The sequence below is a fragment of the Xyrauchen texanus genome, chromosome 28 (assembly GCF_025860055.1).
Source record: "Xyrauchen texanus isolate HMW12.3.18 chromosome 28, RBS_HiC_50CHRs, whole genome shotgun sequence".
Classification (NCBI taxonomy): domain Eukaryota; kingdom Metazoa; phylum Chordata; class Actinopteri; order Cypriniformes; family Catostomidae; genus Xyrauchen; species Xyrauchen texanus.
The window spans coordinates 8,731,786-8,758,607 of NC_068303.1; the positions used below are offsets into that span (position 1 = coordinate 8,731,786).

General features: G+C 37.3%; 3 protein-coding genes across 3 annotated transcripts in view; 2 read left to right on the plus strand and 1 right to left on the minus strand.

Moving 5' to 3' along the window:
* The window catches only part of LOC127622080 (cAMP-dependent protein kinase inhibitor beta-like), a 39,667-nt gene extending 32,103 nt beyond the window's left edge, over positions 1-7,564 (plus strand). Inside the window, exons 2-3 of the mRNA XM_052096012.1 lie at positions 3,464-3,632; positions 6,516-7,564. Coding sequence (XP_051951972.1) covers positions 3,488-3,632; positions 6,516-6,604 — 234 coding nt within the window. The 5' untranslated portion in view covers positions 3,464-3,487 and the 3' untranslated portion in view covers positions 6,605-7,564. The remainder of the gene's footprint in view (positions 1-3,463; positions 3,633-6,515) is intronic.
* Positions 7,565-7,977: 413 nt separating this feature from the next.
* LOC127622079 (fatty acid-binding protein, brain-like) lies at positions 7,978-9,946 on the minus strand. The gene is made up of 4 exons (XM_052096011.1): positions 9,726-9,946; positions 9,465-9,637; positions 9,194-9,295; positions 7,978-8,179 (listed from the first exon to the last, which is right to left on the minus strand). The coding sequence occupies exons 1-4, from the start codon at positions 9,796-9,798 to the stop codon at positions 8,129-8,131; spliced, it is 399 nt and encodes a 132-aa protein (XP_051951971.1). The 5' UTR covers positions 9,799-9,946; the 3' UTR covers positions 7,978-8,128.
* An 873-nt stretch (positions 9,947-10,819) lies between these two features.
* On the plus strand, positions 10,820-17,100 carry smpdl3a (sphingomyelin phosphodiesterase acid like 3A). The gene is made up of 8 exons (XM_052096001.1): positions 10,820-10,999; positions 11,551-11,764; positions 12,320-12,464; positions 13,308-13,404; positions 14,146-14,309; positions 14,506-14,686; positions 15,041-15,165; positions 16,139-17,100. Exons 1-8 carry the CDS (start codon positions 10,900-10,902, stop codon positions 16,475-16,477), a joined length of 1,365 nt encoding a protein of 454 aa, XP_051951961.1. The 5' UTR covers positions 10,820-10,899; the 3' UTR covers positions 16,478-17,100.
* Positions 17,101-26,822: the final 9,722 nt, after the last annotated feature.

The following is a 26,822-nucleotide window of genomic DNA, read 5'->3' on the forward strand; positions in this document are numbered from 1 at the left end:
GAATGATTATCTTTGATAATAATTAATATTCTATTGAATTTGATAATTGATGCTTGTCTTTGATGATTGTTGATTTAAAGGATTAAAAAGCTAACATGGATTCTAATCAGTATTTTATTGATTTGAATAATTGATAATTTGCTATGATAATTATTATTTATTGCTAATAACCAAACCCGCTCCTAAACGTAGAGCCCTACACAGTTGTCCAAAAGCCCTGGGAGAAGGTTGCTATTGCTGGTGCCATGACAAGGTATTGAAGACAGTGGGAAGACTATCCACCCTTCTAGGAAAACCATCACCTTTATGAAAGCTGGAGTGCAGATACGGTCACAGCATAGAATATTGGCTGGCATACATACCTCTGCAGCAGACTGGCAACTCAAGGTCGACCTGGGCATGCAGCTCAAATTCACTGCTGATATCGCTTTAACATTTTTGCAACCTGTCATGGTCTTATTTTCAGAGACCTTAAAGCAGGTGTTCAGAGAATTACAATTTTGGGGTGAACTATCCCTTTAAGAGAGTCTAAAGCATCCAAATACCTTTTGGGGCCACTGTGTATTAAAAAGTGACTTTGGTAAGATTATATCTGATTAGTCTGTGTTATAAAAATAATACTTTAGAAATGTACTTGTCAGTCCCTGTTCTTTATAAACAGGCTGTAGCAAGTAATAGAGAAGAATGAGAACATTGCACAACATTTTGAAGAAGCATTTATTTTTTCTTCTCTTCCCTTCTCTTCTTGTATATATACACTCAATAAATGTGACAGAGCAGATGGAAAAATTTGTTTGATTTATGAAATATTTATTTATCATGGCAGCAGAGTTTAAGGGTGCAAAGACAAGATTATTATTGTTAACTCAATGGACAGGAACACTTTTGTGAGTATTTTAAATTGTCTAGCCACACATTCATTGCCAAAAATGCAATTATAGTCAGTGGTGGGTTTATAGAATATGTTTCCATCTTTACAGAATATCAAATGCTTACAAAAAGGCATCATTAGTGTATGTAAGAAAACCTACAAACTATTTTGACATTGATGCAGTGCAGTCCCTCTACTGGTCAGGTTGAATCTTTAAAGAGGTGAACAGGTCTCATTAGCAAAAGTGATGTTTTGATTCTATTAATTGTAGCACCATTGAAGCAGGGTTCGAAATGAATGGGAAAATGTTACAATAAAGCTGCAGTTGAGCCATCTAATTTATAATAATGGTTTCAGTCAGGCTGACTGTATGGATTTCTTAGAGAACATAAAAGTAATGTCAATTGTTTTGACATGTATCTACCATACAAATAAGGATTTTACTTCTATTACTGTACAAATATGTTTTTTTCTTTACATTTATGAGAATATTGAGTAGTTATCAGGATGTTGCTCATAAAATCGGGTTATTGACATCCATGTTTAACCAGATATTACAGCAAGCTGAAACTGTTTTTTTTTTTTTTCAGAATATTTTTTTTATGGTCTAGCCAAACATGGTCTATTTGTCAGTCAAATCTGATTCCACATTCTCATCTGAATTTTCCCTGAGGGCTACATGTACAGTCAGGTCTAATTCAACAATGATCAGACTAAAGACCCAGTTAACTGGGCCAACCAAGTGTATCTGCTCACTGAAGTCATTGCCAAGTGGTTTGGAAACTGTCTTGTACCGCTAGCATAATGAATGTGATTTGCAATCCTCCTTGACACTGTGCATATCGCAGAAGGAAAGATTCGTGAAACCCACTCCAGCATGCATTGTGTGGTGGTAAGAATGAGCGAAGGGCTGTTTGTGTGTGAGTTGGGGTGTACCATGCTAATACATGGTATTCTCTGACATACCATCTAAATACTAAGGCAAATGAAACATTCAGTACTATGGTATATGCTATTTTACACAATCTCTGAGATATAGCACTGCCAAATCTGGCTCAATTAGTCGGGTTATTGTTGTTGATCATGGCGATGCTGATTTAGAATTTTTCAAAACTATTTGCCAACTATTAGACTTGGGTGCATAACATGTACAAATCATGCAGCTTATTTAGGAGAGTTTACGTTATTATTTTTTTACTTTTTAAAATGGATCTTTCTTTCTAAATGGACATACGACAATGAAATGGCAATGGAAAAAAATACATGGATGGACCCAAATCTTTTTAGGGATAAGAATGTCATAGAGACTTGTGTCAGTAAGTAACCACCTATCAACCTCCCACAACAGCCTAGCAACTGCATAGTAATCCAGTACAACACAAAGAACACCTTAGTAATTGCATTAATTCATAGTAACACACTATAAAACACTCAGAACATCTAGCATTCTACAACCTCTACATCTACAAACACCTTAGCAATTGCATTGCAACGCCTTGCAACTGCATACAGTAAGAAAAATCACTCAGAACAGCTTCGGAATTGCATAGCATAGAGTGGTGGTGGCGTAGTGGGCTAAAGCACATAACTGTTAATCAGAAGGTTGCTGGTTCGATCCCCACAGCCACCACCATTGTGTCCTTGAGCAAGGCACTTAACTCCAGGTTGCTCTGGGGGGATTGTCCCTGTAATAAGTGCTCTGTAAGTCGCTTTGGATAAAAGCGTCTGCCAAATGCATAAATGTAAAATGTAAATGCATAGCAATCCTTTGGCAACCATCCCACAACAACCTAGCAACTGCATAGTTACACACTTTAAAGCATTCACACCACTTTAGCAATAGCACAGCAATGCTTTGGCAACCACCTACCATATCTAGCAAATGCACAGTATATAACACTCAGAACATCTTAGGAATCTTATAGAAAGTCCTGGCAACCAACCACAACTTCATAGTAACACGCTAAAAAAAAATGTACACCACCGCCTTGGCAAACCACCTAAGCATCTGATTGCTGTATTAACATACTAAAAATCACTCAGAACAACTTAGGAATCGCATGGCAACTCTCTGGATACCCTTCACAACACCCTAGTAACTGCATAGTAACACTAAAAAGCATCCATACCACCTTAGAAATCGCATAGCAATGCCTTGGCAACCATCTTATCAACTGCATACAGTAGTAACATACTAAAAATCACTCAGAACAGCTTTGGAATCACGTAGCAAAGCCCTGGTAAACAGCCCCAAGGCCCCAACATGATAAGATCATGGTGTTTTCCCGAGGCGGAACGTTTTGCAAGTCACAACTTCTGTTTTCAGAACATGTCAAAATCAAGTCATGAATTTGCAATGGTATGTGGCAGCATACTGTAAACTGGTTTGATTTGAATTATTCAAAGTGACCCTGACGGTTATGATGTATATTCTATTTTTATGAACCCAACAGAAGATGAAAAGATAAGGAAATGGAAACTTACCTACTTAGCTACAGTAACACTGCTTATGAGCTGCTAAAATAATACCCTATTTCAAGAGCTATATAACATTAATAAATAAACGAATGGATTGTGTCTCATGTCTTTCAGATGATGCTATGAAGATCACCAGAGATGACTGATGTGGAACCTGTTGTCTCTGACTTTGCAGCCACGGGCAGGACCGGCCGGCGGAATGCATTGCCAGATATTCTAGGTTCCACGGCTGGTCCTGGAGCCTCCGACCTGCCTGATAAACTAGCCGAGGTTTCAGTAACAGGTACTGTATTTCATATCATGGACAACATCTTTAGTTCAACTTTATGCCTGTTAGGCAAGTAAACTATGTATCCACCGAATTGTATATATTCAACTTTGTTTTTGAGTTATGTTTGTGAAATAATTGGTACTTGTTAATTTTGGACTGACAGAAATTCTGATTATGTCTGCATTTATTTATTTTTTTATCTACAGACTGACTGAGTGCTTTGGAATGATTGGAAATAGCTTGTGTAGGTCTATTTTTGCAGAATCAAGCATTTCAAATAAACCCATCCCTAAAAGGCACATAAAAAAAACTGTAGGTATTTGCTTTACAAATGGTTTCTTCCTGTCAAAGTGGGCGGTACTTGGCAAGAGTACACTGCAAAGTGGACTAGATAGTCAAAAGTCTGGTTACACAAGATTAGAGTAAACATTGCCCGGATGTCAATCAGTTTTACATGAGTCTAATTTGAACATTTATATGTTACTAGTTTGAATATTCATAATACACTTCATAATAAAATGCTCTTTATGCACATTTTCAGTGGCTCACTGATGCATCTACTTGTGACTGACAAAAGCGTCTCTCTTAAAAGGCACATTCCCCTGTAGAAAAGAACACTGTCATCACAAATACACTTTCCTCAAATGCTTAACTGCTTTTGTCTGATGATGGAGCTGTCATCAGGGGATGTAAGTTAAACTGCTACCAGATGTTTCTAGAAAGTAGTCATTCCTTAGTCTTTATTTCTGTGATAGCCATATCTTCAAAGACAGTATTGATATATGTCTTATATATATCAGTGTTTATACAATCTTTAAAAAGAAAAGTTGATATCAGTGACTTAACAACCCAGCTTATGACCTTGATTCAAACCACATGCTACTGATAAATATTAATTAAAAATGCCTTCTTTGAGGATTAGATAATGACTGAACTTTCCAGTGCATTTATAAAACTGCCTGCAGTCATAACCTTTTGATCTCCTCTGGGTTGCCCATAAGCCCCAAAGCTATCACATGTGATCATTGAAAATGATGTTCCATTATCAGTTTGGGATGACTGTGTAGAATCTTAGCAGTTCTGAGGAAAGTGATGTACTGTTCTATACACCCTACCATATGATACATTATTTATATAGCTGTAAATAATAAAAAAAACCTACTATATTTTTAAGTAATTTTCTTAAAGGTATAGTTCATGCAAAATTTAAATTGTCATCATTTACTCACCCTTACCCTATGTATCACAAATACATAGGATTTTCTTTCTTTCATTGAACACAAAAAATGTTTAGCAGAATGTTTTCACTGCTCTTTTCCATACAATAAAAGTGATAACCAGTCTGTCAAGTTCCAAAAATGCACAGTAAAAAAGCACAATAAAAGATGATCATACTACTATTTTATTATACATTAATATTCTTCTCCAAAGCAGCTTAAATCTAATTTGTGTACACATATATTCAAATATGACCCATCAAAATGTATCACACCAGGTTTAAAAGGATAGTTCACTCAAAAATGAAAATTCTTTCATCGTTTACTTACCCTCATACCATCCCAGATGTGTATGACTTTCTTTCTTCTGCAGACAATAAATTAAGATTTTTAGAAGAATATTCAATTCAGTTCAAGTCAATTTTATTTGTATAGCACCTTTCACAACACACATCGTTTCAAAGCAGCTTTACAGAATATCAGCATTAACAGACGATAAAACTGTAATGTCTATAAAGTCGATTAATCATCATTGTGTAATTTCGATAAAATACGATTTTTAATAGTGTTTAAAAATAATTAAATGATAATTGTATTAATAACCCCAGTGAGCAAGCTGTAGGCAACCGTGGCAAGGAACACAAAACTCCATAAGATGTAGATTAATTGAGAAAAATAACCTTGGGAGAAACCAGACTCACTGTGGGGGCCAGTTCCCCTCTGGCTAACATTTTGAATGTAATGTAAATATCTCAGCTCTGTAGGTCCATACAATGCAAGTGAATGGTGACCAGAACTTTAAAGGTCCAAAAAGAATATAAAGGCACTGGCAGAATAACAGAAATCCATATGACTCCAGTGGTTAAATCAATGTCCTCAGAAGCTATTTGATATGTGTGGATGAGAAACACACAAACATTTACATTTTACTATAAATCTCCACTTTCACTTTTCAATGATTTTTTTCTTTTGTTTTTTTGCAATTCACATTTTTGTGAATATCGCCACCTAGTGGGCAGGGAGGAGAATTTATAGTAAGAAAGTACTTAAATATTTATCTTTTTCTAACCCACACCTATCATATTGCTAACAAAGACATGTATTTATCCACTAGAGTCTTATGGATTACTTTTATGATGCCTTTATAGGATTTTTGGACCTTCAAAGTTTTGGTCACCATTCACTTGCATTGTATGGACATACAGAGCCATATGGACAACTACTATGATATTTTTATGGTGCTTTTTGAAATTTTTGGAGCTTAACAGAACCTGGTAACCATTTATTTACATTGTGTGGAAAAGATCATCTTGAACATTCTGCTAAATATCTTTTGTGTTCAACTGAAGAAAGAAAATCTGGTCTGTAACAACATGAGGGTGAGTAAATTATGATAGAATGTTAATTTTTGAGCAACTATCTTTAAACATCCTTTTTATATACAATATCTAAGGCTGTATGCTGTACAGTAGTGTGTGCTCTGTTGAAAAATGCTTCTTCTGCCCTCTTTTGGTCATTCTTAAAATTGTCCCACAAAATATAATTTACATGGAACGTTTCACAAATCATTTGCAGCCAATTGAAGGTCTGAGGTTCACTTGAAATGTACCTTTATTTTACCTATATATTAATGCAGAATATTACTTCTAAAATAGAGTATTGTTATTTTTTTAAACAGATGATGGGGAACAGGAGGGAGAGAGTTCATCTTCAGCTGACCCACCTAAAGATACTACAGAAGGGGAGGAGAAAACAGAGGGCTCATAACCTGACACAAAACAACAGTGATGAACCTCTTGAGAAACTCGCATATGACCTGCCTCTACTCTTGCCCCATTGACCAAACAACTGTAACACTCTGTGCTATGCAACATCAAGACCACCTATGATTGGCATTCAGATGTGGGCCAGCTTGAAACAACTCATTCAAGGATTTATTTGAAGTTATGTTTTTCAATAGCAGCATATTGTTAATTTTGTATCTCATTGACTTTGCTCAATTTGACTTATTCCAAAAGACTGTCATGGTTTTCTTTACGGATGGCTGTTTAGTGTGACCTGCTTTCCCATTTTAAAAAGGAATATTTTATTTATTTAATAACTTTCCATAAATGCATTTTCTCTGAATGTTGACATGTAGTGGCAAAAATGTCTCTCTTTGCACAAAAAACACTAAAGTAAATACATTGCATTTGGTGATGTAAGTAACGTTTTTTTTTTTAAATTATCTTTCAATATTTCTCTGTCCTTGTATACACCACATCTTGTGTTTTTTATTGTAAAGAAGAAATGCATTGTTAACATTCTAGATAGATGATTTATGAAACAGCGATTAATGACATGAAATATTATATTTTCTTCTTGTAAATACTGAATTGTACATTATATTTGCTAGTTTTGGTTAAAGGCCTTCCATTGTGTGTAACTGCTGTTCAGTGTGAGATGAAATTGGATTGTTAGTCGTCTGATGTATTGCTGCAAACATCTGTGCTCATTTCATTCTAATGTCATATTAAATGCTTAACTTGGATATTTCCTTACTGTTGTTGATGGCAAAGGAAAATGCGATTTTGGAGACGTGTTGTTCTTTCTCTGTTTCTTCTTAAAAGCCCTACTGCTGATATAGTTTTTTACCTGCCCATAAATCCCTTGTCATATTGTCTGATTGTAAGCTATATGTAAATGCATCTATGCTATGTTTAAAAACAACATTACAATAAATACTGTGCTTAGTTTTTTGTAGTTTTGGTTTTTGTACAGTTGAAAATGGTGGTGATTTCTTTAACCAGCAGGGGGCACTAAAGTTTTCCTCATCTTTTCTTACGTTGAGTTACAAAAATTGTTGCATATTGCACTAGATTTTTAATTGTGTAAAACGTGATAATATAATTTCGTAGCAGGTTTATAAACTTTATATACATAAAACAAAACAATTAATATATAAAACTTTATTTTATTTAAAAATAAATAATATTATATGTATGTATGTATATATATATATGTATATATATATATATATATATATATATATATATATATATATATATATATATATATATATAATTAAATCTATGTCATATGCTATATCTTCAATCTGAGCTATACAGTAATCTCATAAATTAACACACAAGTCATCCTGCTTCTGATTCTTTATTAAATTGATTCACATGTTCACAAATGAGCCTTACTGACTAAAAAGGTAAAACTCATTCTGATTTCAGTAAAACATAAAAGCACATTATTTGTTGCAGCCCAGTGAAGAAGTACAAATCCTGACAATATTCCCAAACCTTATGCTTTTTCATAAGTGCGCACAGACACCACGTCCCCAAAGGCGAGTGTCTAAATCAGCAAACAAAACAATGAAAGTTATTTATGTCAAACATCACTCTATGAATATTGTTAATGTTGGAGTTTATAGGTCACGTATGATTGCTTTACAACGAGTATGTCTTTCTGAATCGATCCCAGAATTAAACGCAACCTAAAATAGGGGAGACTGGGGCTAGTTGTCACACTTTTTACAGCAGTGAACATTTTTCAAGGGGGGGTTATTTTTCAAAGTAAATCTTTGTATAGACACATACTTTAAAACAGTCAATTAATAATAGAGCAAAAACTAAATTTCAGATGTGTTTTTGTTCCCCACATTTTTCCAAGCTAAACCCATACTGAGTCCAAATGGTTGATTTGCATACAGGATTCTTTGCATTTTGTTACTTTGGGCTGATTGAGCAACCATCCAGCCAATCACAGGTGAAAATATTTTGGTGAATGTAGTCAAAACACTGAAGCCACTTGGATACATTTAAATCCCACAATGCACAATCACAGAGTGAAAAATAAAAATTGTGCACATTCACAATTGTCATTATTGTGATTGATTAAATAATTTATTAATCAGTGCTCAGTCTTTTATTGTCATGTGTGAAACAGAAGTGCACCACAAGATGGCCTTTATTTTTGCAGCTAATTTTGCACTTATTTTACAATACTTGAATCTTTTAAATTCTACAAATATTAAAAGTAAATAATTCATATATATTAATATAATACTTATATCATACTTATATATTAATGTATACTTTCATATATTAATACTGCACTGGAAGTGGTCTGTGTAAGCCACCTATTAACAGCACCACCCCCACCCCCCACCCCACACACACACACACACACGCAAACACACTTTCAAAATGACTGCTACGACCCTTAAACACACATAGTTTTAACCTTATAGTTACCGAGATATAACTTCCCTGTGTGACAACTAGCCCCCATCTCCCTTACAATACAGTTCTATATACACTTTAAAGTCCAAGAGGTTTTGAAAGTATTTTAAAGAAGTACCCTTACCATGACCATCTTCCCATCCTTGATTTCCCGGACAAAGGTGGTCTCTTTTCCGTTCCACTTCTGGACATGAATAAGCTGGTCTCCATTCATAACCATAGTAGACTAGTAAAACAACAAAAAACAATAACAACAACAACACATTAAAGTGCATGCATCTTAGAAAGACACCTTCAGGCAAAACAAATCTTCCCTTTGTGGTGCATGCAACAAAAATTAATTGTTTCCAATGTTACAGAATAAACGCTGTTTATTTTTTATTTTTTTTACTTACTTTGCAGTGTCTGTCATCTACAGTGATCTCATCAAACTCCTCACCCAGTGTGAATGAGAGCTCTGTGTCCTTTAAAGTACTCTGTGATTTTATCACAACTTTGTCTCCCTCTTTTGAGATGATGGAGGTCGGTTTAGTCATATTTGCAACTTGTCTTATTGCAAAACCAACACCTTTAAAAAAATCACATGCATTCAAATCTGCTAAGGGAACATACTTATACCATGCATTTAATAATTCAAAAGTTATTATCAAACTTACCTATAGCCTTCAAGTACTCATCAAATTTCTCACTCTCAACTAGTTTCCACGTGCCACAGAATGCATCTACCATTTTCAAGTTATGAAGTTTTTCAAAGCAAACACTAAACTTTATATTATTACTCTGTAGAAAATGTAGCTGCAAAGGACCTTATATACTTTTTTCTTTCAATTGCATGAAAATGATCAGACCCAGTGGCGTAGATTCCAGGTGGGATGGGGACGAGGTAACCCCTCAAATAAAGCAAGTACAACCCCTCCCACCCCCCACCCCCCCATATTTATATATACCATGATCAGTGGAAACATGTAAATGCTTCATTTTTCAACCCCCACAAAGTTCAAGCCAAATCTACACCCTTGATCAAACCACAGCTGGGAGGAGTTGTTGGATTTGTAGAATTTATGCATTGACACATTGGTAATGTTATAAGTTTTGTATGCCTATGGGTAATTCTACAAATAGTCACTTACTTAAAATCTTGACTTAACTTAATTTCTTTAAATGATTGACATTAGTTTTGTTGACAAATATACAGTAAATTGTGCCTATGTATACATTTATTTACAAAACCAAAATTTGATGTAATATATTTATTATTATTATTATGAATGAGTTGGATCACACAGTGAAGGTAATCAAAGCCATCAATTACCGAGCAACCATTGGAACTCCAATACTTTTTGCCTACATAATACTCACACTTCTATTTGTGTTATTTAATTTTTTTAATGACTTAAATTATAACTGCATTTTTAAAGGTGGGAAATAGTAATAATAGTATGTCCAAACGTTATTTCTAATACATACACACATATCAAATAAAACTTTTGATTATATCTACAAATAAGGGTTGCAGTTATAATTTTATTTAAATATTTACCTAACAACTAAAAAAAAAAACCTCCATATTATTTGCATTATTTATTCCATTTATACCAGTCAACAACAGCCACATACTACTATCAATCTAAATACATATATAGACTTCTTGTGAATATACATTTATTATATATTATAATTCCGATGTATAATATCCAATCAGTGCGCATAACCGCAGACGATTGCGTAAACAATGTTGTCACGTGAGCCGCTGATTTCCTGTTTTCGTTTACACAAGCAGAGCTCAATTATACTTTAACAGACACACGCAAAACAAGTTCGGTTTTATAAATGGCTTTACTCGTTATACTATGCTTTATTGGTAATATTTTTTACTTGCAGGTTTCCGCTGTGCCGATTAATCATGACTTCAAACACCTGCAAAAATCATGTAAGTGTTGTGTACGTGTACGTTCTGGATCAGCTGTTACAGGTGCTTAATGTCTCATTTTTAAAGTTGGATATTTTTGCATATGTTCTGTCGCGCCGAGACTCTTTGCATGCGTTTGCATTTTCTGTTCCTTTATTGATGGTTATATCAGACATGCCTTGCCTTGTCATTTAATTTCATTGTCGCTTAGTGTATGCAATATTTCACTGTTTATTATCCATTTACATTTGATCTTTTTCCTGGGCCTGTATTGCCCAAATTGCAAGATTTTCATTTGGGAGAACCTAAATGCTTTTATGGGTTCAAAAAATAGCCTGATATTCAAATGTACATTTTCCACCCAGAATAGGCTAAAATATAGTAAATTAATTTACTTTCTGAAAAGTGCATGTCTAATTTGTGATAAAACTGAAATAGGATTAAAGCTTCAATAATGTCTGTCAAATGACAATAATTACTTTAATGGGGTTTAAGAAACCAGAAAGTAAATATTAGGGGAGTATTTTATATGTTTGTGGAATTGTTTTATACTCAATCATTTAAAATTCCAGGTAAATTCTGGCATATCTCAGACCTGCACTTGGATCCAACCTATCATGTCACAGAGGACCACACCAAAGTGTGTTTTTCCTCCAAGGGATTTCCAGCACTGAACCCAGGAGTGTTTGGAGATTTCCTATGTGATTCTCCATACCAGCTTATTCTCTCAGCATTCAGTTATATGAAACAAGCAGACCTTCAACCTGAGTTCATTATCTGGACAGGGTATGAGAGAAAAATTCTGTACACAATCTCAATCTAGATCAAATCACTAGATCTCAATATTTAAATGATTAACTCACAAAATCAGCTGTTCTGTATAATCAAATTTGTTCTGTTGCTATTTAAAGGATTAGTTCACCCAAAAATGGAAATTCTGTCATAGTTTATTCACCCATGTGTTGTCCCAAAACCGTATGACTTTCTTTCTTCTGTGGAACACAAAAGAAGATGTTAGGCAGAATGTTAGGGACTGACAACCTCTGTCACAATTCATCTCATATGGAAAAAAAAAAAGATGCAATGAATGTGGATGGCAACGGAGGCTGTCAGTCCTACATTCTGCCTTTTGTGTTCCATAGAAAAAGAAAGTCATACGGGGGTACTTAGGAACAACATGAGGATGATAAAATTACAGAAGTTTCATTTTTGGAAAGTAAGTTTAAGTTTGGCATCAGTAGTTCAAATGGGCTACAATAAGATTAAGATGGCAGATTACTGAATTTGGTGCTAACAAACATATTGTGTACACATTCTTTAGTATTTTTTGCCTCACTGCAGAGACAGCCCTCCCCATGTCCCTAAAGAAGAGCTGTCAACTGACATAGTGATCAGTGTCATTTCCAATATGACTCACACCATACGGCAGTTCTTCCCACAACTGAAAGTGTACCCTGCCCTGGGCAACCACGACTACTGGCCACAGGTATTTCAAATCTCAAAACAACAACTACAGTTCTTTGCAAGGAATTCTAGCTAAGACAAAGGCAACACACAGCTCTGGGGTTAAAGGGCAGATGTAGACTGTTCGGAATGGAATAGTAGCATACTACTTGCTCCAGAGTATACACGTAAACTGGAGGTATTGTACAGCAGTAAACATTTCAATATGTACTATGTTATATTTGTATCACATGATTTTATTACATTTTCCAATATAATCATATATGCTAAATACATTTTTTTAGATGACTGGATACCACAGTGGCATACAGTCATCTAAAAATTTTTAAGTTTGCATATTTGATTATATTGGAAAATGAATGAGTTGTAAACATGTATTTTAAAGTTATACAGTAGTATACCCCAAAATGAAGATTCTGTCATAATTTACTCAGCCTTATGTTGTTCCACACCTGCATGTTCTTCAGATTGACAGAATGTTAGTGTCATTACATCTTTTTTCGATATCATGAAAGTAAATGGTGACTGGGTTAAGAAATGAAGATAAGAAAAAGATCCATGTCTAACATTATGTCTGGTTCAATTGTGGAAATGCAAACAGTCCAGTCAAGTGCATTGCATTGCATTGTGGGATACAGTATTTGTCCTTGCCTGCCCTGTCGTATACTGGACATTTTTGCAAATTTCCTAGGTCAGTCAGGTTTATGATGCCATGGAAACTGAATATTTGCATACTGTGGACCATATGCATACTGCAGTGCACCAAGTTATATGATAGTATGCTGTTTTGAACATTGCCTTCTGCTGTATTGTCACTTTATTTTCGGATGTATTTTTAAACTTTTAAAAAAACTTTTAATTTTAGGATCAGTTACCCACATCAGCAAATCTGATTTACGATGCTGTAGCCAAACTCTGGTCACCATGGTTAAACCCAGCAGCTGTAGCTACGTTGCAAAAAGGTAACTGCTATTAAGAAAGACATACTGTTACATATGTGAAAATGTTAATAATTTGGTTGTATACGAAGATAAATCATTAACTAAAACATTACTTTAAATTTAGATTACGCCCCCTGTGTTAAACAAAAATGCTTCAAACTAGAGATAAAAAGTTTGCTTGGATATTTTATGAATTTTTAGACTGTTCATATTCTGAATTATAAAATGGATAGTTCAGGTCCTGAAAAAAATATTTTTTTGCAACTACATGCCGAGTGGCCAAATTAACAAAAACATAAAAAAAAAAGAAAGTGAATGGCCAACAAGGAGCGGCAGAGAGAGGAAAAATAAAACGTACTCGCCGGTTCTCTGATACGCCGTAGCTTGGTCCTCGGCCACTCCTCCATCCTCTAATGGACAACAGCCGTACCTCCCCGGACGGTTCGGATGCAGACATCCGGCCCCTGGCGGACAGAACGCCCCACCGTGTTTTTGGTGGACGGTAGGGGTCTCCCCCACCCCTGGCAGCGGTAACCGCTTCAGGCGGTTCATTGGGAGCCCCTCCTTCTCTGGGGTGTGTAGCATCACGACCCGGCCCCTCCCTCCGCCCTGTCATATACTATATACTAAATCAATAATAATAAAATGGCTTACTGGATGTTTTTCAGAACAGCCTATATACAGTACTTTATACTCTTGTAACTTATTGCTTGATTAAATTTTTTTTTTATTCAATAAGCTAATGTTTTTGTCTGCGTGAAGGTGGCTTTTACTCCCTTGTGATCAAACCTGGCCTTCGTCTTGTGAGTCTTAATACAAATCTGTACTATAGTCCTAATGAAGTGACAGTGAACATGAGTGACCCTGCCGGGCAGTTCCAGTGGCTGCAGGAAACACTGGACTTATCAAGACAGAACATGGAGAAAGTGAGTGTATTGAGTCTGCAAATTACAAGAGCTGACAGGCATTTTAATATTAGAAAGAGCCCTATGGACTGATCATATGGGACCACTTAATTTTGGACCGTAAATTAACAGATGAATAGTGGAGACTATATGTCATTGTGTCAGCACAGTGTGGGTGACTGCTTACATTAATTTAACTGTCTTCTTTTCCTCCGAGGTCTATGTAATTGCTCACGTCCCCATCGGCTACCTGCCTTATTCTAAAAATACAACAGCAATTCGAGAAAGCCACAATGAGCAGCTTGTGAAGATATTTCGCAACTACAGCGATGTCATTCAGGGTCAATTCTATGGTCACACTCATCGAGACAGTATAATGGTTCTTCTGAATCATCAAGGTAACAAAACTCAAAACTGATGCAGTGTTTACCCTTTTTGGGGAAATCATCATGCAGATGGATTACTTGTACTGTTGTTGCTTATGCTGGGGTAGGAGAAATTATTTTAACATAAAAAAATTACACACCACATTTAAAAGTATGATTCATCACCCTAACTATTGGATTACCTATAAATCATTAGGTTGTTTGGACACCTAATTTAATTTAGCATATTCAATGAACATTTCCTATCAACCTTTAGTGTATTCATTTATAAATGCCACAAAGCCCTGTTTCCCCTTGCCACAAGTTTGCATTTTGTCATAGCTACTATAAATTCTGTTTCATGTACTATTGTTATATTTATTTAAGGGGAACCAGTGAACTCCATATTTGTCACACCTGCTGTCACGCCCATCAAAAGTGTATTTGAACCATATTCAAACAATCCAGGCCTCCGTGCGTATCTGTACAACCCACAGGATTATGGTTTACTGGTAAGTCTCCAGCTATACTAGCAAATAGCAGCACTTGCTTTGATTTATTATTAGTACATTTTCTTGCAAATTATAAGTTTAAACAATTTGCCTTTTAAAAAAACTACATGTCATGATATTTAATTGAGTGGTTTGAAGCTGAATATCTTGACCCACAGGGGTAGTTCACTCAAAAATGAAAATTCTGTTATTGTTTACACCCCTTCATGTCATTCCAAAGCTTTATGTCTTTCTTTCTTCTGCAGAACACAATAGTAGAAATTTCAGATAATGTCCTAGTTGTTTTATTCCATGCAATGGGAATAAATGGTGACTGGAGATATCAACGGTCAAAAAGAATCCTAAATATCAATTTAAGTATCATAACTGTAGTCTACTCGACTTGTGCTTTATATTCTAGTCATCTGAAGCCAAACAGTGGCTTTTTGTGAGGAATAGACCCAAATGTAGGTCATTATTCACTAAGAATCTTGACATCTGCCCTAGCTCTACTTGGCACGTCTATGAGACTAGTGCTGTGTGCTCGAATGTTGCCAAAATAATGCAGGTTTGTTCATGAAAGCATGAAGTTTAATTGTGATCCAGGGTGAATGAACTTCTCCAGTCACCATACATTTCTATTACGTCTGAAAAAACGACCACAACATTCTCCAAAGTTTATGCTTTTGTGCTTCACAGAAGAAATCATGTCAAAAGGGTTTGCAATGACATGACGGTGAGTAAATGATGACAGGATTTGTATTTTTTGGGTGAACTATCCCTTTAATTCCATTAGATGAGATAATTGGCTTTTGGTAAAAGGTCATTACTGCACCATCACTGTTTCTCTTCACAAAGCAATTCTTGCTTCTGAATGAGTAATGATGGTGTCAGTTCTAATTACACGGTGTGTTTTAATCAAGGTGCCAGCTTGAATCATGGCTCTTTCCTTGCATCCCTTCTAATAAACATACTTTTTCCTTTGTCTCCGAAGGATATTTGGCAGTTCTATTTAAATCTCACGGAAGCAAACCTGGAGAAGAAATCAGAGTGGAAGTTGGAATACATTATGACTGAGGCTTTTGATATCAGCGACATTCAGCCCCATAACTTGCATGAACTTGCACTTAGGCTTGAGCAGCCACAGAGCAAAGCCTTTGAGAAGTATTTCAACCATTTTATGGTGAGCTACGACTTAACTGCAGCGTGTGACGGGGAATGCAAAATGGTTCAGGTGTGTGCCGTGCACTTTTTAGATCGAGAGGCCTACTCGCAGTGTATTGCGAAAGCAGGCAGACAGACAGATTGGGTTGATGTAACAGTTCTGAAGTAGATACTTCATTTTACTGTTTTTGCATTTGTTCAAGCTTTAAAAGAGCATTTTTAAACTACTTATTGCTTAAAGGAAATCAGGGAACTTTTTTTATTTTGAAGAATAATTATACACATGTGAATCTCACAAAAACATGTCCAGTTCACAACAAAATCTATAGAAAAGAAATAGAAGTTATATTTTATTGAAATTACGTATATATCAGGACCATTTTATTTTATCATAATGCAAAAATTCATAGGTTTTATTTTCTTTAAGCAATTTTTATTTTTTATTATTTCATTTTTATTTTAGGGTGAACTATGACCCAGACATGTTCTTGACAGTTTTCAAGAGATTCACTGACAAAAACTGTTATTTTATTCAATGCACATTACAAAATGTAATTTCTTTAAATAACTCTAATGCATTTTTATACTTGATTGTATCTGAAGTTGCTCATTATAATACATAAAAACTCTAAAAATGTAATATTTTTTGATCAAACCTGTTTTTCATAGTTTCAAATAAGTTGCTGCTAAAAGTGACAAATTACCAATTCTTTGATTTAACTGGGCTAGTTATCTGTGTAAATTAATTTTGATTAACTTGCACAATAAAATCAAAATTAAGTTGACCGCTGTTCCAAGATAGTTCTTGTTTCTGTACTTCTTTATTTCTGAGTCTTTCTAATCCTCCAGAATGTAAATATCAAGAATTTACAGTGGCAAGAAAAAGCATGTGATCCCTTTTGAATTAGCTGGTTGTCAGTATGAATTGGTCATGAAATGTGATCTCATCTTCTTCAAAGTCACAAGTATAGACAAACACAATGTGCTTAAGATAAGAACACACAAACAATTATTATCTTTCATGCCTTTATTGAACAAATCCCAGTAAACATTCACAGTGCTGTGGAAAAAGTTAGTGAATTTAATAACTAGTTTATCCTCATTTTGCTGCAATAACCTCAACCAAGCGTTTCCACTAGCTGGGGATCAGACCTACACAGCATTCAGATGGAATTTTAGACCATTCTTCCTTCCAGAACTGCTTCAACTCATATTCTTATGATGTCTGATGTGAATGGCTCTCTTGAGGTCATTCCACAGCATCTCTATTGGGTTAAGGGCTGGGCTCTGACTGGGCCACTCCAAAAGGTGGTCTTTGGCAAACTAAGCTTACAGCTATGTTTTTGTTAGAAATTAGCGGCTTTCTTCGTGGTGTCCATGCCTGTTTAATGTTTTTCGTATAGTAGACTCATGAACTGAGATGCTAACCAGTTCCAATGATTACTTCAAATCTTTAGCTGTCACTCTATGGTTCTTTTTTTTTTTTACCTCATTGAGCATTCTGCGGTGTACCCTTCTAGGGAGAGTAGCCGCAGTACTAAATCGTCTCCATTTATAGACAATTTTTCTAACTGTGGGCTGATGAATATCTAAACTTTTCGAGTTAACTTTGTAACCATTTCCAGCATTATACAAAGCAACAATTTCATTGTAGGTCTTCTGAGATCTCTTTTTTGCAAGGCAGGGTCCACCTCAGCAGATGCTTCTTGAGAATAAGTCAAAGCAGCTCTAACCCACACCGAGACTCCGCCTTCAGAGCAGGCGATAAGGCAGCCCTAAGAACAGCTAGGGCCAAACTGTCACGGGCAATCAGAGAGGCAAAGCGCGCACACGCCCAGAGAATCCACAGTCACTTCCAGGACAGCGGTGACACGCGACGCATGTGGCAGGGCATCCAGGCCATCACCAACTACAGGACAACATCAGTTGCCTGTGACAAAGATGCCTCCCTTCCAGATGCGCTGAACGACTTCTACGCTCGGTTTGAAGTGCAGAACGACGTGATGGCGAGGAAGTCCACCCCTCCTCCCAACGACCAGGTGCTCTGTCTTACCACGGCAGATGTGAGGAAAACTCTACGTAGAGTCAACCCACGGAAGGCTGCTGGACCAGACAACATTCCTGGCAGAGTGCTCAGAGGATGTGCAGACCAGCTAGCAGATGTTCTTACCGACATCTTCAACATCTCTCTGAGCAGCGCCGTTGTTCCAACGTGCTTCAAGGCCACCACCATCATCCCCATGCCAAAGAAGTCTTCAGTGTCCTGCCTCAGCGACTACCGTCCCGTCGCGACTTACACCCATCATCATGAAGTGCTTGAGAGGCTCGTCATGAGGCAGATTAAGACCCAGCTGCCCCCTCGCTAGACCCACTGCAGTTTGCGTATCGTTCAAACCGTTCAACGGACGATGCCATCACCACAACCCTCCATCTGGCCCTCACCCACCTAGACAATAAGGACTCATACGTTCGAATGCTGTTCATAGATTTCAGCTCAGCATTCAACACAATCATTCCCCAGCACCTGATTGGAAAGCTGAACCTGCTGGGCCTGGACACCTCCCTCTGCAACTGGATCCTGGACTTCCTGACTGGGAGACCTCAGTCAGTCCGGATCGGGAACAGCATCTCCACCACCACCACACTGAGCACTGGGGCCCCCCAGGGCTGTGTGCTCAGTCCACTGCTGCAGCAATGCACAGCTCGAATCACATCATCAAGTTCGCCGATGACACGACCGTGGTGGGTCTCATCAGCAAGAACAACGAGTCAGCATACAGAGAGGAGGTGCAGCGGCTGACGAACTGGTGTAGAGCCAACAACCTGTCCCTGAATGTCGACAAAACAAAAGAGATGGTTGTTGACTTTAGGAGAGCACAAGGTGAACACACTCCGCTGAACATCGACGGCTCCTCTGTGGAGATCGTCAAGAGCACCAAATTCCTTGGTGTTCACCTGGCGGAGAACCTCACCTGGTCCCTCAACACCAGCTCTATCACCAAGAAAGCCCAGCAGCGTCTCTACTTTCTTCGAAGGCTGAGGAAAGCACATCTCCCAACCCCCATCCTCACTACATTCTATAGAGGGACTATTGAGAGCATCCTGAGCAGCTGCATCACTGCCTGGTTTGGGACTTGCACCGTTTGGACCACAAAGCCCTGCAGAGGATAGTGAGGACAGCTGAGAAGATCATTGGGGTCTCTCTTCCCTCCATCAAAGACATTTACAAAAAACACTGTATCCGCAAAGCAACCAGCATTGTGGGCGACCCCACACACCCCTCACACAAACTCTTTACCCTCCTCCCGTCTGGCAAGAGGTACCGAAGCATTTGGGCCCTCACGGCCAGACTGTGTAACAGCTTCTTCCCCAAGCCATCAGACTTCTCAATACTCAGAGACTGGTTTGACACACACGTGTCCTGAGTTGCACTTTAATAACTGTCACTTTATAACTGTCTGCTACCTCAATAACTGCTATGTGCATAGAACATTATCTCATAGTATGTTATGTTTACATTTTTAGAAACTGTCATCTTTTTGCACTACTGAGTACTGGTCGGCGCTGCACTGTCTATTGTCCTGTTCATTGTCAGTAATTTGTTGTACTGTCCTGTACTTTTTGCACATGTATGCACGTGCACTTTATATAGGTATATATAGGTAGTTTATATAGGTATTTTATTTCGTTGTGTAGTCTCATGTGGTCCTATGTTGGTCCTTTGTTGTTTTTATGTTGCACCATGGTCCTGGAGGAACGTTGTCTCGTTTTGCTGTGTACTGTACTAATTGTATATGGTTGAAACGACAATAAAAACCACTTGACTTGACTTGACCTCCAATCTTGTTTAATTAATTGGATGCCAGGTTTACTGTCATTGCCAGTTACTTTTGTTGAGGTCAATAGCATAGGGGTTCATATACTTTTTCCAATCTACACTGTAGATCAAACCAGATTTTAAGACAAATTTATACATAAATGCATGTAATTCCAAAGGGTTCACATACTTTTTCTTGCCACTGTAGTTTTTCTTTCAAAGTGTTTTATCTGCAATGTGATGTAATATGTCATTTTTCACCACATTTCACTAGCTATAAGAGTGGTCACCTGTTGAAAGCCAAATAAAAAATTGCTTCAATCCATATCCCATGGTTTGGATGTAGAACACTGGGTCACATTTTATATTAGGTGTCTTCAACTACTATATACCAACACTAAAATACATACAATACGGTTGAGGTACAGGTATGTTAAGGTGTAGGGTTAGGGGTAAGGCTATCTGTGTAGCTACAGATGTAATTAAACAGAAAATATGTACATAATAAATACATTGTATCACATGTTTAGGTACAAAGTAATTAAAGACACCTAATATAATATGGGTCCAAATGGAGCTAGAGAGAGGTGGCAATCACCTCTCTTTATGCATCCCACTCAGGCCCCATACACACTCGTGTCACAAACTGAGGTCTTATGAAATGTTCACTAGTTCATTTGTCTTTACTTCCTCCATTTGTGGTCATTGCCATTTAAGTGCTACATTGCCTTTGATGACCCAAAATGGCATATAGAAGGATTGTGGAGCCAGAATAAAGAGTTATAAAAAGTTGACACAGCGATAAAGCGGGCGCCAAGGTCTGCAAGGTTGCTTTAACGTCTGGCTGAGATGCTCTAGTGAACATTCATCAGTGGTCTGCCAAATGTGTTCCTCCAGTTTCACCACAGAGACTCATCTGTAACAGGAACTGGTCAATATTTGTCCTGCCACACTGGCGGCGCTCCAAGAGGGATGGCTTTTTTCAGTACGGGACACACAATACTGTGCCGTGGTGGGCCAAAATTTTACAGGCAAATAAATCTTGCAGATCTTTGTCACCTTTCTTGGATTAGTGAGCAGAAGACATTGCCCTGGAACAGACAGTGTTTCAAATGCTAAATTCAGTTTGGTCCACAGTTGTGACTTCTGGAAAAAATCTACAGCTGGTTATCACAAATTAAACCTGACAGTGTGGTCAGAGCCCCTAAGCGGAGCGGATATGAGCTGATTTGAGCTGAAATTATATTATTATGTGAGAAGAATGAGACAATGGAGTCTCCAGAAATGGGTGAATTCTGGTTTGTGTTGGAGTCCTGTAAGGTGTCTACAGTTTATTATTATTAGACTGTCGGACTGCTCATTATCACACTTATTACAAGAATTCTAGCCAATAAATACATAAATGGACATGTAATTTACGGAGTGGTTGTGGCGTAGTGGGCTAAAGCACATTACCGGTAATCAGAAGGTCACTAGTTAGAGCCACACAGCCACCACCATTGTGTCCTTGAGCAAGGCACTTATCTCCAGGTTGCTCCAGGGGGATTGTCCCTGTAATAAGTGCACTGTAAGTTGCTTTGGACAAAAGTGTCTGCCAAATGCATAAATGTAAATGTAATTGTAAAGATTACAGAGTGATATGAGAAGTAGGAATCGCAAGCTGACTCCTTGATATATTCCTTAATACACATTTTCAAATCTCTTTTAACTGCCTTTGTGTCTTTTGTTGTACCAATATTAGAAACCCCAGAGTCTAATCATAATAAATTACTCACTTGCAGATTAGCTAGTTATTGCCGTCACATACACTCACCTAAAGGATTATTAGGAACACCATACTAATACTGTGTTTGACCCCCTTTCGCCTTCAGAACTGCCTTAATTCTATGTGGCATTGATTCAACAAGGTGCTGAAAGCATTCTTTAGAAATGTTGGCCCATATTGATAGGATAGCATCTTGCAGTTGATGGAGATTTGTGGGATGCACATCCAGTGCACGAAGCTCCCGTTCCACCACATCCCAACGATGCTCTATTGGGTTGAGATCTGGTGACTGTGGGGGCCATTTTAGTACAGTGAACTCATTGTCATGTTCAAGAAACCAGTTTGAAATGATTCGAGCTTTGTGACATGGTGCATTATCCTGCTGGAAGTAGCCATCAGAGGATGGGTACATGGTGGCCATAAAGGGATGGACATGGTCAGAAACAATGCTCAGGTAGGCTGTGGCATTTAAACGATGTCCAATTGGCACTAAGGGGCCTAAAGTGTGCCAAGAAAACATCCCCCACACCATTACACCACCACCACCAGCCTGCACAGTGGTAACAAGGCATGATTGATCCATGTTCTCATTCTGTTTACGCCAAATTCTGACTCTACCATCTGAATGTCTCAACAGAAATCGAGACTCATCAGACCAGGCAACATTTTTCCAGTCTTCAACTGTCCAATTTTGGTGAGCTCTTGCAAATTGTAGCCTCTTTTTCCTATTTGTAGTGGAGATGAGTGGTACCCGGTGGGGTCTTCTACTGTTGTAGCCCATCCTTCTTTGTAAACCCTAGAAATGGTTGTGCGTGAAAATCCCAGTAACTGAGCAGATTGTGAAATACTCAGACCGGCCCGTCTGGCACCAACAACCATGCCATGCTCAAAATTGCTTAAATCATCTTTCTTTCCCATTCTGACATTCAGTTTGGAGTTCAGGAGATTGTCTTGACCAGGACCACACCCCTAAATGCATTGAAGCAACTGCCATGTGATTGGTTGATTAGATAATTGCATTAATGAGAAATTGAACAGGTGTTCCTAATAATCTTTTAGGTGAGTGTATATTCAGCTTGGCTGGCAGTCCCATGTCTACTTCAAAAGTTAAAGAGCTGTAACAGGATAGGTCAATGTAGAGACAGGCATGGGTCAACACTGCACTGATTACAGGGCCTCATTATGCTTGGGCAAACCCTCATCAGAGCCTGTTCGGTCTTCAAAACATTGCTTTGATGGGACTGTGCTATTTAAGCTGTGGATTACTGTCATGATTGTGTAACCATGGCAGCCCCCAGGGAATTGGAATTCATGGAATATGCTGGTTAATTTTATCAGCTGAGTTAGTGGCGGAGCGAACAAATTGTTTTGAAAAGCAGAGATTACAAATCGGTTTTGTGTAGAAATTATTCAAGAGCTCTTGACCCGATGTTTTCATATATCTAAGCTCTATAACCCAGTGTGTTTAATCTATCACAGTGGTTCTCAATGGGGTGTTCAAAGGATGCCAGGGGGTGCTAAGAGCAATTTAGTAGAGAGGGGGGCATTAGGTTACAAATAGGGCGTTTATCAGTCATAACAATCAAATCTGCTATCAAGTACCTCTTTGCATTAAAATGTTTATCTAGACTTGGAGTATATCAGTTAGTTCTCAATTAAATGGGTTGGTATGCATTTATACTGTGGTTCGTCTGATTCTGAAGTCTAGCGACACATCTGAAGTATCAGGTTAAGCAGCATCAAGTCACAACATTGGCTTATGCACCTGTATGGCTCTGTAGATGAATACGGCTCAATGGAGAGAGCAGCGTGAGGGCAAAGCTCTTAAAGCATGAGCTCTTAAACTTGCAGCTTTGTGATAATACATATGGAAACCATATTGGTTAAGGGCTGAGTCAGGTACGAGCATTTATTTGCCACCTTAGACGTAGATTAAGGTAGTGATGGTATGGACATGTCCCTACCAACTTTTAGAAAGTCTGAATTGTCCCCAACAACATTTAGGCAATTTTACCACAAACTTTAACATTATACTGTTTTATTTTCTTAATTTAATGACTATTAAAGTTTCTCTGTATCATAATTCATGTTTAAATTATTGTCTCATCTTCTGAAGCAGTGCAGAAATGGTGTTGTCACGTGGCACTTGTTACTTTTCTCAATGATGTTCAGGATGCACCAAACACAGGGTTTTTTAAAATACTGCATAAAGATTTTCTTGTAAAAAAAATAAAAATACATTTTGTAAACAAATGTTTTCTGACATCCTGAGGATTGATGGGGTTTGGAAAGTAGAACGTGGAGAAAATGTAAATTCTCCCCATAATTTGTCAATCTTGAGATGTCATTTTGCAAATGTAATTTGTTAATTCACCCCTCATTTTGTTTAGGCTTCCATTTGTTTAATGCCGTACAATACATTTTACAGAATGTCACTTTATGTCCCTTGGATATAATTGTGTTTTCAATGTAGATCTACTAGAAAACAGTTGAATTTGGGTTTGACAGATTAATTTGAGGCTTATTGCATTGCATATCGTCGTCAGATTATTTATCAATAAAAAATGTAATAAAAATTCAACAAATAAAACTGTGATGAGTAGGAGGGTGTGGCTGGGCCGTGATGGGGCATGGCCAGGCTGTTATGGAGCACGACTGGCACTAAATCAGCTGATCAGCGGGAGAGCGAGATAAGAGGCAGCCGGAGATGTTGGTTCGAGAGAGTGAGATGCACGTGGCCGCATTGTGTGTCCTTATGTTCCGCCTCCTTGCCCAATCTTTCCTTGTTACAAAAACAAAGAAAGAAAGATCAGGATAATATTTAATGTGCTGGGGCAGAGAAATAGGAAATATGACCTGTTATGTATGAGGAAATAATTTTACTGATGTTCTCGCGTTTTATTATTTTTTCAACATTTAGAATTTTATCATCCTTGTAATGTAATGTCTCATACCAAACCCACGCCCTTTTTTGCTGTAATCTGTTGCATAATTGCTACTACCAAACATAATCTGGATATTACAGATTTAGCCTGCGTCCCAATTCACATTTTATGTGCTAAAAGTATGTTTCTGTGATGAGAAAGTCCATCATTGGCGTGTAGAGCACCAGTATTGGGACATACTTCAACATCATATGTGTACATTTTGGTCACAGACCCCTTTTTTAGCTTCTGATATTTGCATACAAGCTTTAGCATAAATCTAAATTAATTTGTTTAAAATGAATTAGCCTATTACTTAACTTTAGGTTTGTTTATTTAAAAAAATTGCTATGGCAATTTGAGCCTCATTTTCCTCAGCATTTTGCTTCAACTAAAAACATGGAAAGAGAACCGTCACTCTTCTCTTCCGTTGTGCAAGGAGTTGTTGGCAGTATTAGCTAAAAAAAAAGCATGCATTAATGCACACATAAAAAAAAATTCTGGATTCATCCAGAAACTTTTTATTTTTTATTTTTATTTTTTTTTTAAACATACTACCATTTGAGACAAACTAAATATATATCTTACCATGAATAATATTTAGGATAGATAGTATGTGAATTTGGATGCAGCATCAGTATGAGATGGCCATTGTTAGCATGGATGAAGTATTTAATTTCAGTTCATTTTAAATTAAATGTCAAAAGCTTTGTTCAGACAGTTAGTTTAAGTGAAAGAGTTCCTTTTTTTTAATCATATCTCAAGTGTTCCCATGAAGACCCCATGTGCTTTTGTGTAGCCAAAACGTTTTCTTCCTTACAAAATGTAATTGATTAACAAACATTGCAAATTTAAAAATAATTTGTTCAGAATCAGACATCTCTAATCAGCATCCATTATGACTGGTGTGCCATCAAATCCTGTTTAAAATAAGGGCGAATTCTCTTAAGGAAAGCCAGCAAGGTTTCTGTCCTTTTCTTGTCACGTACTGCAATTCTGTTAGCTGATGATTGAACCTGCCAGAAGAACTTTTTCATTTCTTTTGGCTGACCGGTCAGATTTTAACAGTAGCATGAGATTAAAACAGGACAGAGACCTAGAACTTGTTCTCTTGAGGTCATCCACTTCTGAAAATATTGCAGTATTTTTTAAGTCACGCCATACGTTCTTGCATATTTCACCAATATAATAAAAAAAATGGGAAAAGAACATCTTTTTATGGCAGATTTACTGAGGTATGGTTGAGGCTCAGGGTTACTGACCAGAAGGTCAGGGGTTCAAGCCCCAGCACCACCAAGATGCCACTGTTGTGCCCTTGAGCAAGGCCCTTAACCCTATTGGCTCCAGGGGCGCCGTATCATGGCTGACCCTGCACTCTGACCCCAGCTTAGCTGGGATATGTGAAAACTAATACATTTCACTGTATATATGTGTGACCTAAATAAAGGATTCTATTCTAAGGATTCTAAATTTGCTGAGCTGCCAAGAGAGATATGGGCCGATTTGACCTCACACTCCTAGTCAAATATCCACTACTGCAGTTTGCTCGAGCGATAGTCAATAGTCGAAGTAAATTGAAATATAGAAAGTCTAGATTGCATTCAATTTGGACTGCATGAAATCAGTCATTTAAAATATATATATATTTTTAATATGAAAGAAACAAAAAACACATTAAAAAACACCTGTTTCTGCTGTTTGTCAGGTTATGTGTATTGAGCTGAAATATGTGGTTCAAGTTTAATCATTGGCAGAGGTTATTTGCACTAAATGTAAATAGCAACCAAAAGCACCTTTGCACTAAGTTCTAATATTGGCAAATATTATTTACACCCCTAATTAAATTTAAAAATACAGTAAAGGTGCATCACGTTTATCACTGAGTCCCACAGACTATACCAACATCACGTTTATCACTGAGTCCCACAGACTATACCAACTCCTAAACCTAAGCCTAACATTCCCTTACAAATTTAACCATAATTTTACTACAGTAACCATTGTATCA